At 47.3% G+C, this 13584-nt stretch overlaps 1 protein-coding gene across 3 annotated transcripts in view; it reads right to left on the reverse strand.

Moving 5' to 3' along the window:
* LDLRAD3 (low density lipoprotein receptor class A domain containing 3) overlaps positions 1-2270 on the reverse strand; it is a 116528-nt gene extending 114258 nt beyond the window's left edge. For all 3 annotated transcript variants that reach the window (XM_061998516.1, XM_061998514.1, XM_061998513.1), the window contains exon 1: positions 2147-2270. In XM_061998516.1, the coding sequence (XP_061854500.1) occupies positions 2147-2180 (34 nt within the window). In that variant the 5' untranslated portion in view covers positions 2181-2270. The remainder of the gene's footprint in view (positions 1-2146) is intronic.
* Positions 2271-13584: the final 11314 nt, after the last annotated feature.

The raw sequence follows: 13584 nt of genomic DNA on the forward strand, positions 1-13584 counted from the left end.
GATTACACAGTTTCTTTTAGGGCCTGTTTACACTGTATTGGTTTATTCCTCTATAATGTACATGAATTCTCTGAAGCAATCCTCTCCTGAACACAACTCTATGTAGCTCGGCTCCTATTACTTCAGTAATACCAATTCTAGAAAAAGATAAACCAAATGTCTATTTTCTAACTCACAAACCCACTTCTGTAGTGACTTAATAATGTTGTTACAGTCTAAGCTGGGAACTGGTTGCAGGACACAACCTACATGCAGGGGCTGACCCCGAGCTCAAGTGAAGCGCTGGGAACTGGGTGGGGCCATGGCAGGAGGGGAGCAGGATGAGAACAACCTGCTTATCCTGGCATAGAAGTGGGTGTGCATGTGTGTGCACGCACCTGAGAGCCTGAGGAGGCTTGCAATGAGGTGGGGATTGCAAAAGGCAAGCAAAGGAACTGAGGTTAGAGCTTCCAATCAACAGTCTCTCTCTGATCAATTAGCAGTTGCAATTACAAAGTGAAATTCAACAAGCCTGATATAAGTTCACTTTACATCTCACAAGAAGATAAAACCTTTCCCATGCAGATAGTCTTTCAGAATCAAAAGCACCATTTGATCCAACTATAATATGAAGAGTAAGTATGTAAATATCAGACTTTGCCTGGTAAATCTTCACTGACACAGTCCAAGTCAACAGTGACTTCTGGACGCTAACAGAACAGCTGTTTAGACAGAGAGAGTATACAGTGTTTATCTTCAATTCACTGGAATTGATCCCCAGGGTTTCAAGGTTTCCCATCTGTACCCAAAAAAGACTTAATAGGAAAAGAAATATTTTTGTGAGTTATTAGAACTAAAATTCAAAACAGAGTGAAGGCTGGGCAGAGACAAATTAATTCTCCCTGTGGGAAGCTTGCAAGGGTGCCAAAATATACAGAGGAAGCAACATTTAAAAAAACAAATCTCCAAAGGCCCTTTACTTTATTCTTCAAAAGAAAAACAGAACACTTTAAAAAAAACCCAAGGTTTCAGAAAGCTCTTTGAATCTCCCCCAAAGTAAGCCAGAGCCTCAGGTTAAATAACTGCGGGTAACTGTTGTGCAAGAATGGCTATTTGCAGTCAAAATGCTGCAGTACGAATTTCTGTACAAGAAACAGGACTCCTTGGTCACAGCCTCCAGGCCCAGGTGGGGCAGGAACAGTGGGGAGGGCGGCTGGGAAACCTTTCTATGTAGGGATCACTATCTTGTAGGGTGGAAACCTCCATGTTAATCTAAGGGTGATATTACAAGCAAATATATTCAACGCATGGAAACATACACCTTGCTGTGAATAATCAGTTGAAACTTCAGCGACATTACTGTAGTAAAATGGAAATTCATAAGAAAGAAGGCAATGCAATCCAGACAGCCAAACCTGAGCTTTGCCTGAAGCTCCCCAAAACAGGGAACTCCTGGAATTGTTTTGCAAAGACACCAAAAAAAAAAACAAAACAGCAAATGAGCTTCATAACGGGAGTTTAACCCGCTGCGTATCATCACGTCGTCGCCGAGGCGCGATTCGGAAGCAGGCGGGCAGCGCGCAGCGGGCGACAGATACTGCCTGGACAGGCGCCCGTTAAGATCACGTTGCAGGAATAATTCACACCTGCAGCAAAGCTGCACAAACTATCCCTAGCTCGCCGACTGTGACTGCTCAGTGCCGGCGTGGGGGAAACTGAGCTTCCACAAACATGAATGTGAATAAAAAGTAGCCAATGGCTCTGTGACGCCCTGAGCGAGGCCAAGCAGGGCCCGGGGCGCACAGTCCCCGGCGCTGCACCAGCCCTAGCCCAGCCCGCCCGCCGGAGGGGCCCCGCCAGCCCTCAGCGCCTCACGCCGCCCTGAAGGAAGGGACACGAAGACTGGAACCACGCACGCCACCGCGGCGGGCATCCCCGCCAGGCCCGGCCCGCCCGGCGAGCAGCGGGGCAGGCGGTGCCCCTGACCGGCCCCACGCAGCGGGGAGGGGCCGAGGGGAAGAAGGGAGCAGAGGCCCAGCACCCCCGGCCCGCAACGCAACGCGCGCCTGCGGAGGGCGGGGAGGCCCTAGCGGCCGCCCCCGCCCAGCGGAGCGGAGCATGGCTCAGGCTGCGGCCGCCGCCCGCGCTCGCTCGCTCGCTCACTCACCCGCCGAGCGCAGCAGTAGCCACAGCAGCCACATGGCCGCGGCGCCAACCGCTCCGCAAACTTCGGGGCTGCTCCGCCGGTCCGGCCCCGACGGAGCCTGCGGCCGCGGCAGCGCGGCGGGCGGGGGAGGGTCCGAGGGCAATGCCCGCCCCCGCCCCGCCCGGCCCGGCCAGGCCCGCCCTCGGCCCCACACCCCGCCCCGGAGGCCACCGCTCTTGGGGAGCAGCCGCCGGGCCGTCAGCCGGGCAGCTGCCGAGACCCGCTTCAGCCTCCTGGGGCCCGGTGCGCGCCCCAGCCTGCTGCCAGGGCCAGACAGGGCTGCGGCAGTGGTAGCCCGGTACAAAGAGCCCTTCACTCGCACCGTGGCAGCGGGAGGGGCCATCAGTGACGCCTGGAAGAGTCTGTGCTCTTCTGCGGCCCCCCAGACTGGCTCTACCGCCGGGAGACACTTGGATACTCCCTCAGCCCCTCAGCAACAAGGCCACGTGCCCTCTGTTGGATCACCACAGCCTAACCCATATCTTGTTTCAGGCCCGTTTGTAGCCTTACTTGTAGGTGCACAGTCAGGTTTGGGTGGGGGTATGTGCACACTGGCAAACAAAAGAGTCACCAGCAAACAAGCAGGTCTGAGGATTTGTCCCTGAGTAGGACCATAGAGCTCAGGTTGACAACACACAACCTGGTTCCCTTCATGCTCCTGTGAATTGCCTTTACAGCGTGACCATGGGCTTCCACATCTGTGCCTGGCTCTTTGTGTGGCCTTGAGCAAGTCACGTCAGCCTCACACCTTAACTCTCGATGAAGCTACAGGCCATCTACATCACAACGATGTGGCAGGGATAATAAATAATTACAAGTTTCTCAGAATGTGTCTAGATCCTGAATGGCTCCCACTAATTCTGTGGTCTCCCTGTGATTCTGTAATACACGGTACCCACCAAGGATCAGAACACACAAGGAATATACTTGTTTCTATTCACTTCATAGTAAATGATGCTTGAGTAATGAAGAGCTCTTCTTGGCCTGTGATCTTGGCAGGTTCCATTAAAGAAAGCTACTTAGTGAAGCTCTGTGCAATATAGCTATGGGCTAACTAAGGAAGTTACTACCGTAGGAGTAACGGAGAGTGGGGATGCCCTGCATGAGTTCTGCCTGCTGCAGGGGCCCATGTAGGTGTGGGACACACAGTCTCTGTCTCCACCCACGCCATAGCTCTGTTCCGTCTCACTAAGAATTGCCTCTGTGGTAAATGAAGTGTTCTTTCAGCAACTGTGTGTCCATGTTTGGGTGTCCGATGACAGTAGAATGTCTGGGAGGATATCTGGCTTTGGTATAAAGTTCTCTCTTGGGTCACTGCACTGTCAAGGCACAGGCATTTAATCTTTGTAATGCAAACCTGTGGGATTTAACCCCTTTTTGGTTACATATTTTCTTGAGATGTTGAGATGAAAGGTAACCGATAAAAGGTTTCCTACTACAAAAAATTCTCCAGATGTTTATTGAAACTAATCTCTGCCAATTGTTAACGCAAAGAGTGCTCTTTTTAGATTATTGCAGACCACAGAGTGTCTTCAATTCATATTGGCAGATCTGCAGGTTCCTACTCTGGGGGAAAAAGGATTATTGGTAATACCTTGCAGAGCATCTGTATCTCCCAGAGCGACTGATCTCTCTAGGAAATACCAGTGCCCAACACTGATGAGTGTGAGCTGGAGCTCAGATTTTTCATTGATCATTTCTAACCAGTATACACCTCATACTCAATATCACAATCATTCTTAGAAGCTAAAAGTCCATTTTTTAGGGAGTTCACACTGGTTTGAGGCAAAAGAGGAAAACACAATAATGTCTCCAGATGCAATCTAAATTTGTCAGCTTCAATCTGGAAATAGTACTCTGGAAAACATTAATTCTAGCCATTTATATCTGTCATGGCCCATGACAGGATTGATGATGATGGAGTGTCAGGACTGTGTTAATTAAGGATAAAAATTCATCATAATATATTGCAATATTTTGTATATGATGGAACTGTCACTTATAGCAAGGCAGGAAATGTGGAGCTGTGCTTAGCAACAGCTTTATGATGGATTCAAAATAATAATAATCCAATTTTTAATATATTGCATCCAAATGATTAATGTAGATCCAAATACATTTATAAATTTGTCATCTAGCAAGTTAAACAGGTATATTAGCATATCAGCCCATATCCATCCAGCCATTAGAATTCATCTCCATTACAGCTTTGCAGTGTTCTTATCTTTAGCTCTGCATCAAGCTCAAAACTTTCCTGTCTGGTGCAACATTATTCTCTTCAGAAAGCACGGTTGGGGATCAGTTTTCAGAGGAGGACTCATAGCATTCAGATTCCCTTGGATCGCTCATGTGCCTCTCTCATAACATGCTGACGTAGGAAGGGTTACTGACGATGTGTATTGATGTGGCCCTCATCTCTGTGCCGGCTGGAAACAAGGATCAAATCAGAAGTGAGGAGCAGTTCTCAGACATGGGCAATTCCACTGGCAGCCTTCTCTAAAAAGCCAGTTGCTCCAGGATGGAGCTGGCTGCCCTGTCCCTGCACAGCGTAGGCCCCAGAGCCCACAGCCATGGGTAGGCCCTGGGCTCACTGCCACACCATCCTGTCAGCTCCAGGAGTCCAGGCTTGGCTTGGGTGGCCACCTCCGCACTCCCATGGGCTCGCTGCTCACCCTGCCTGAGGCATGCCAGCATGGCACAGTGGCACTGGGCACTGCAGACTCGGCTGCTCCATATTCTCTCTGCAAAAATGGGTGTAATGAGCATCCAGAAAGAGTATGTTAAGACAGGCCCAATCTGGGCCATTTTGCTGGTACAAATTAAGCTTGATTAAATGTTAAATCTTCTCCCTCTTCTCCTGCCAGGCTGTGAGCTCAGCATGTTCCAAAGCACGCAGCAACTCTTGCTCTACAATGGGCACCGGCTCATCTGTCCCAGTGCTGTGGGAAGGGAAGGCCCTGAAGCTCTGGCCCACTCACTTTCATTCTTCCCTTTGCAAAATCTGCCAAGAGCTTCCCTTCTGCACAGCTTCCATTTGGCCCAAGCTGCAGCTGTGGCAGTGGTCTCTGGGAGGCAGAAGCCAGAGCTGAAAAAGGCTCGTGAGGTCACTTTGTCCATCCCTGGGCAAGGAGGGACAGGGACTGTCCTCCAGCACACAGGAACCCCTTCTGTCCCCTGCCCAGGTGCCTCTGCATCCCTACCAGGAAGAGGCTGCCATGCTGTGCTCCAGACAACCCTGTGCTCTCCTCCAGTCTTTCTGGATCATTACTACTTGACCTCCTCTCTACCCTCACTATTTTGGGGTGGGGGATGGTGACAGGACGGTACGGGGGGGTGGGGGGGAGGCAAAAAAAATCTTCTTCTCCTCTTTGGGCATACCATTGGGCTTCCTGATTTCATGGTTTTGAGCTCTGCCCTACTGCCAAAGCCATGATAAAGGGCTGTAATGCTCAGTGATAACGGCATGTCCCAGGGCACAGCCTGACACCAGGGCAAAGGGCTCTGCTTGTCCCTCTGCCCACCATGACAGCAACTGGCGATTACTGGGTGCTGTCTGCATTTTCCCTGAGCATACAAAGAAGTAGGATCCCACCCCTAAGCTGTATCTCACAGCTGTTTCTCCTTGTCCCCAATTTACTCTGAACTATCTGACATTTCAGATGGGGCATCTTCACAGCAGTTTTTTCACTCCTAACCCACCCTCAACCTATGAAGTTCTCCCAGGCTGTCTGGACAATTCCCCATTCCCACATCTCTTGCTCAAGTCAAGCAAATTCCCAGTTCCAGCTACTGTAAAAAGGACAAAGTTTGGAATCAGCAATGCTGGTGGAAAGTTCTGATGCCCGTTTTCCCTCTTATTGCTGCTCTGTGCAGTGTCAGGGGGCTACACTTACTGGACTCAATTGCAAAATAAAATCCCATTCAAAAATGTTGCATCCTTTCCATTTTACACATTCATAAATGTATGTATAAATTAGGAGTTTCTGTAAACCTAGTCCTCTGGGTACAAAGTCAGGCAGTCCTTATTTGCAAGCTCCTTACCTCCCATCCCTCATCCTCTCAGGGCACAGTTTTATTGCACTTGATCTGAGTACTTGTGATTTCTGGAGGGAGAGGATCTACAGATCCATTGCATTTCCAGGTTTGTTTGTTTGGGTTTTTTCTTAAATGCAAAAAGTAATTTTGTTTCTTTGATGTTTTATGCATACCCTGACATGTCAGTATTTTCAGCCAATGATTTCAAAATAAGCAGACACAGACAGCATGTAGAACTGCAAGACGATTATGTTGTCCCCAGGTCTGCAGATCACCTCCCGAACAATTAACATATCAATACTTCCCATTAATGTAATGGGCAGTGTGTGAAATGTCCAGGCTGCTTCCAGAATATAAAGTAGATGAAGACAAGCAAACAGGGAAGATTATCTGGCAGTGAACTAGATAATTAACAAATGAATGCCCATGTCAATGTGTAACCCCTAGCAGGACCACAGCAATTTAGCTCCAGCTGTCCCTTAAAGAGGTTCTAACAAATAAATTACAAAAGTCAACCTGGTATGTCTGGATGTTGGAAATTTGCTGCAATTTGCAGGGAAAAGACATAAAACTACATTATGTGAGTAAATGTCCAGCTAATGTCAAATGTTGTGCCACCTAAAGGTCTGAGATCTTAGCTCATGCCTCTGGTTTCACACCTATTCTAAAAGTAAAGTGCATCTCTTTTGCTCCAGGTCATGAAAAAAAACAAGCCAGGAAAGCCTCCTTTTATATACGTAGGTGGGAATTTGGGATTTGTATGTTTTCACAAAGTATGCAGTGCTGTCTCCCACAGATGCCTCCGTATGCAAGGTAGAGGAAATGTCACAGGAAGCAGGCAAGACATTAAAAATACAAGGTGAAGGGGAATGGAGTAGCCAGGATCCCAAAACAAAACCTTTCTAGGAAAATAAGCCTTAAAGGTGAAACTGAATTTTCTGAGTTCTGAGTGCCAGATCTCAAATTAATTCTTTTGCAAATGAAACCTGAGGTCCTTCATTGGACATCTTCAGAAATGGTCTTGACCACAAAATGACTTTGTGATTAGGTAAGAGGTGAAGAAAGGGACCCATTTTGCCTCTTCTAAAGCCTTCCTGAAGTGTAAGGCTGAGAGAAGTCATCTGTATGGTGTTTGCAGTTCCTAACAAGGGGAACCTGGCTGGTATTTAAAAAGCTGTGAATTAAGTTGTTTTGTGTTTGCTAACAAGGGGAAATGGAGTGTTTCCTTACATTAAAATGTTTGTTTGAAATGTTATTGTTTAAAATACCAAACTGGAATTTGGAGTTGGTCCAAAATTCAGTCTTTCCAATGACTAATGTTCCTCAAGCTGTCCAAGGATAAAGTCCTCCTAGAAAGGACTTTTGGGGTTCAGCTGATGTTTCCAATATCTGCTGCAGGATAAACTAAATCCCCAGCAAAGCCTATTTGTCTCCATCAGATGTGAAAGAAGCCCACGATGTCTGGTGAAACACCACACTGGAGGTGTCTGAGCTGAGAGGAAATGAACCCTCCATGCTGCACAACAGCTCCCACAGCTTATTAGTGTTTGCTCTTTCTTTTTGATCAATGCAGGGAGTAGGAGCGCAAGGATCAGACCCCCAAGTTGTAGCATAGTTGTTCTTATTTTACGCAAGAGTGCTATGGTGAGTTGGAACTCTCCCTGTGATGGCTTCCCTGCTCTGCAGTGAGTGCTCAGCGAAAGCTCTGCTATGTCTGGATTAACATAACTGAGATTGTGGGTCCCTCATGAATTGAGCCAGGAAGTACTGCAGTGCAGAGATGGCCCAGATAGGAAAGCAAATGTCACTGAGCAGCAAGATCTAATTTCAATGTTAGACTAATGATGTGACTGATGCTGAGCCAGTAGGAAATTATTATGGCCTAGATTAGATTACACACGCAATGTCAGAAGAGCCATTCACCCCTGCCTTCATCCTGCCATTCCCTACCCTGCTCCAGAGAGGAGCCAGCCCCTCGCCTCTCTTCCAGTACGCTTTTGCTAATACATGTGGGTTGGAAAGCTGTATAAGCAATTACAAGCTCTATACTAATGTTCAGCTACCCAAAATCCAAAGTGATCTCTCTTGCATGTGCATTGGTATTTGTTTCACCTTCCAGAAGCACAAAGGGCTTTTCAGGTATGGAGCTAGCTGGGAGTATTAGCAGGGCCCACAGCAAAATGAATTACTGTGCCATGAGCCCAACTGGGAGTTTGAGCCTCAGCTCTAGCCACACCTGAAACTCTCCAGCCAGCAGGTCCCTCTGGCCCAGCACTGGCTGACACATCTCCCTCCACAAAAACCTCTCCTCCTACTTCTCTGTCTGACAAAAAGGAGCAGGTTTGAGTTACAGTACAGCACAGCTTATGTTTGCAAAATGTTTTTTCCTGCCATGCTGGTTTGGAGAGAAGCCCCTCTGGCTCGTACTCCAGCCAGAGTTAATAGAGCACTGTGCAGAGTCCCACATCCATAAATGGTGGGACACCTCGTGTCACACGAGGGGATGGCAAGGGATCAGCCTTTATGGATATAAGGAAACACCGCAGAATCCCTACCAGAGAAGCTATTTCTATCATGTAGCTTCCAGTCAAACCTCAGCACAAGCTAAGCCCAGGTAACAGGTACCTGTTTAGCCACAGCGTAGGAGCAGCTACAGGAGAGAGCAGCAATGATCCCTGCTCCGTGTGTGTGGCTGCCAAACAACAGGGCCTGTGTAGAGAGTGAGGATGCTGCACAAGAGAAGGTTTGGACATCCCAACTCAGCAGCATGTGCTCAGCCCTCCAAGAGCTTCCCTGCTTGAACTCATGTGGATCCAAATCCAACTCTGGTGACTCAAGTCTCTTATAGGTGTGAGTCAGGGTTGAACTGAAAACAAAAGAGAGTTTTCACTGGCTTGGAATTTCATACAAAACTGGTGTGAATTTGAATCTGAAAACATAGTATTCCCAGGGTCCAATGGGTTCCATTTTTAGAAGCCTTTGTCTGTGAAACAGCCTCATTGCTGTCTGTATTGCACTCCCAGTTTTGCATCAGCTGTCACACAAAGACTCAGTGTGGGCTGTCCTGCACTTGCATGGCCACTGGGTGATCAGTTTGGGCTATTTGTAACAGCTGAGGGTTTATTGTGTACAGGTAGAGGTCTCTTCAGGCTGACTAGAGCACTTCACAGGTATTCCTTTGAGTTAGCTTGTAAAAATATAGGGATACAACCAGATAGTGCTCTCTTTAGTTTGCCGGCATTAGCAGGAGTCAGGCCCTTGCAGTGCTGTGGGGAATGCAGGTGACTGGGCTTGCTGGGATAGCATGAAAATGGGATTTATCTTTATTAACCCTCTTCTCAAAGCTTTATTTTTGGCAGTCAACTCTTTCCAAGTTTGACCTTATTAATGGTTAAAGCATGACTAGCACTGAGATGTAACAAGTCAGACTAAGCCGGCCTAAAACCAGCTGAGAAGTGTCATTTAAAAGATAACTGTATACTCTTAATTTCTCCACGAGACAAAAGCTCCAGCTTAGGAACATATTTTAGTATAATTTTCTGTCCTATACAGTCAGTCAAGATTGTAAAGTGTAGAAAAAGGATGAGTAAAGAAAAATAAAAGTGGGAGAATGCTACAGCAAGCAGAGTTGGAGAGTCTAAATAAGCAAACCAAGTTGTAAAAATGGTTTTTTAGAGTGAGTGGGATCTTAGCAATAGCATTAGTCCATCACAACAAATGTCATGTATTCATCACTAAGGCAGGGGGACACAATGTTTTTTCTATTCTGTACAGATGAAGAAGGAGTTAATGAATTGACACCACATCAGCAAATGGTAAGTTAACAGGGAGCCAGGCAAGGGGAAGGCTGAGAAGCATCTAGTACAGAATCACGGAATAGCTAAGGTTGGAAAAGACCTTTAAGCTCCTCAAGTCCAGCTATGCCCCCAGTACTGCAACAGCCACCACTAACCCCTGCCCCCCAGACACAGCTACATGGCTTTGGGATCCCTCCAGGGATGGGGACTGCATTATGGCTCTGAGCAGCCTGTGCCAGGGCTGGACAGCCCTTTCAGGGACAAAATTGTTCCCAGTCTCCAAACTAAACCTCCCCTGGCACAACCTGAGGTGGTTTCCTCTTGTTCTGTCACTTTTGACTTGGGTGCAGAGACTGAGCCCTTCCCACCCCGTGGCCACAACCTCCTGTCAGGGGGTTGCTGAGAGCAGGAAAGTCTCTGCTTATCCTCCTCTTCTCCAGGCTGAACACCCCCAGCTCCCTCAGCTGCTACCTATCAGACTTGTGCTCCAGCCTCTTCCGCAGCTCCGGTGCCTGGCTCTGGACACACTCCAGCTCCTCAGTGTACCTCTGGCAGTGAGGGGCCCAACACTGAACACAGCACTTGAAGTGTGGCCTCACCAGGGCCCAGCACATGGGAACAATCACAACAGGCAATCTAAAATCGTCAGTCAAGACAACTGCTGTCTGGCATGTTATTACAGACTGTTACTTTGCATCAATCCTGTCTCAAAAAAAGACAGTTAAACTGATGCTCAAGGAGCTAGAGTTTCCAAATCATACATACCAGAGAGGTATGGCCTAAATTCAAAGACCAGAAGGATCATTACAATTGTCTTGGTCTTCTGCACAGCGCTTCAGAGCGTTTCCCCTGGGTACAGGATGGCAGGGCCTTTGCCAGGTTGCCGGCTGTAGTTGCCGTTGGTGTGGTGTTCTGAGCAGCCACAGATCCATACATGTCTGGCAAGTTAATGTGCTGATGTGCCCTTTGTAGAGTAAAAAAAATAAAAATCTCTGCTAACCTTGCAAGCCCTCTGTTGTTTACTGGAAAGGCTAATAGGAAAAGAGGAAGGAGATAAAAAGAAACAAGAGCATTAAGATGAAAAGAAAACAATTACCTGGGATTGGATATGAAATCAAAGCAAATATTTCCTCCCCTCTATAGACATTTATTTTTACTAGTAGAGTGGTGGGATAAAGAGACATTGTTCTTCTAACACAGTCAAAACAAATGTGAAATCCTGATGTTGAAAATGACAAATGCCCATGCAGGAGGCTGGGCACGGGCAACCCAGATCACTATCACACTGTCTCATCACTATCACACTGTCTCCTCATGGATAACTTATCACGTTTCACTCCACAGAAATGAGTCCTAAATTCCCTCCCAAGGATGGGGCCTGTCAAACAAACACGCATCTGTGAGTCAAAGCAAAATGCATGTGGAATTAAAATGCCTGAAATTAGCAATATAAATTCTTCTCATTGACTAGATTAATTAGTAAAGCTTTCAGAGTGACACAAAGGGCTGTGTGTACATGCAGGCACTGGATGGCATGGGAGAGGACCAAGGCATCCAGCTTGGTGGTGACAGGCAACTCCTGGGAGACAGCAACTCCGCCTGCAGCTTCTGGTCATTTGGAGAGAGACTTCATGACTGAACTCTCACATGATCAGGATTACCTGGCAGAAAATCATAGGACTGTCAGCAAACAAAATTGTTTTGAATGAAGATGAACCAGGCATGTAAGCCAAGTCAGAGAACTGCTGTTAACTAATCACTTGTCTGACCTTAACTGCTCTCTAATTACAGTCTCTCTAGTTCCTGGGTGCCTTATAGAAATACTTCTAATAATACAATGCCTGTTACAGGAGGACTGGCAGTATTTTGTATGTAGACATGTCAAGTTGACAAGGTTATTAGTTCTGTGAGACAAAGTGTAGGCAGGTCTGGTGCCAGCTGCCAGCTTCTCCTCCCTGCCCGCTGCCTGTGATGATGCTGATGGGGGTCACCTGTGCTCAGTGGTCCTTTTCCCTCCCCAAGGAAGGGCTGCTCTCCGCTATGTTTGTAGGCTTTCACCATCCTAGACTTCACACAAAAGGTCACCTGGCTGCAGCAGGAAGACGGACAGCCTCCTCCTCAAAAGCAGAGAGGTCACCTCATCCCCAAAGGCAGACAGCCAGATGCTGCTCTGTGGTCCCAAACATGTTTGTCACAGAGGCCACAGGTGAGGGCTTCCCCAGGCTGAGCACAGGGCTAGTGCAATGGGAAACATCATCCAAACAGGTGAAGAATAGTGGGGAAATTATTGCAAAGAAACGCTGGGATTAGCCGTTGGCTCACAGAAGGGAAAACGAATGGAATAGGATATCCTCTTGGCCAACTAATAGAGCTCAGTTGGGAATGGATGCCAGCACACCAGCTCTCTGCCAAAGCAGAGACCTTCTGGGCTAGTCCTACAGTGTGAAATTATTTTGCCTTTCCTGGTGTAAGCCCTCATTCTCTATTCCTGATGCAAGTTAAACTCAAAGATATGTTCTCTATTTTTAATAGCCACCTTGGGTATTTTCCAGGTGCCTGCTTTTGCATTTCTCTGATGTTTCCTGTAGGGATAGTCCTTAGTGATTCTCTACAGCTGATTTTCTGTCATGAAGACAGACTGTAAAATATGAACCACAGATGCCATGAAGAATTCACTGATATTGCTACCTAAAGGAAGGTGGAGGAGGTAAGAGTTAGGGGCAAAAAGCAGCATCATAGCAGAAGAAATTTGTTCAATCCTCCATGCTGCAGGAAATAATTTTCTAATGTAGTGTTGCAATCTTTTAAGAGTATCTCTCCTGGAAGGATTTCTTGGAAGCTCTTAAGTGCCTTTTGGTCTTAAAATATGCAAAGTAAGGGAAAATATAAAAATACACAAAGTAAGGGAAAGGCTCCTTCTGCAGCAGGAAGGCCATCATCACCTAATGCACCATCAGAAAGCCACCTGGCACAGAGCACTTGGCTTAGTACACGACCAGTACTTCAACTACTAGAAAATCTGGCCAAAAACTACCCTCAAAACAGCATGTTAAAATACAGTTAGAATGCTAAATATGTCTCCAGAGCTGTGTTTGTTTTCTTCTCTCTCCCACTGCACTGCCCTGCTTCTCTCTTATGGCAAGTCTCTCGTCTACCAGTGGCCTCTGGGCACATGCCAGGGCCCTGCAGGCATCCACGAGGAACCACCCCAGAAAAGTTGGTGCATCCACCCCAAACTACATGTGTTTGGAGAGGACAGTCACTCCTCCAGCCAGAGGACAGTCATCCTAACAGCTAACTTATGAGACTTCAAAGAAAGCACTCACTCTGTTGCAAATCCCAAGTGCAGCAGCTGCCAGGTATTGTACCGGTGAGCAAAACTGATCAGTCTCATTTAATCACGTCACACTTCATTTGTGCCACAAGTGTCAGGAAGCTGGTCAAAACAAGGTTAACAGCCTACAGTGCGTCACAGGCCAACAATCAGATTAAATGGGCAGTTGCCCAGTTACTGGCCATGATTATATTCACTCTACAATGTTGGTTTTAACTGTTTGTGACTAGGTT

Source organism: Colius striatus, chromosome 6 (assembly GCF_028858725.1).
Source record: "Colius striatus isolate bColStr4 chromosome 6, bColStr4.1.hap1, whole genome shotgun sequence".
Taxonomy (NCBI): Eukaryota; Metazoa; Chordata; class Aves; order Coliiformes; family Coliidae; genus Colius; species Colius striatus.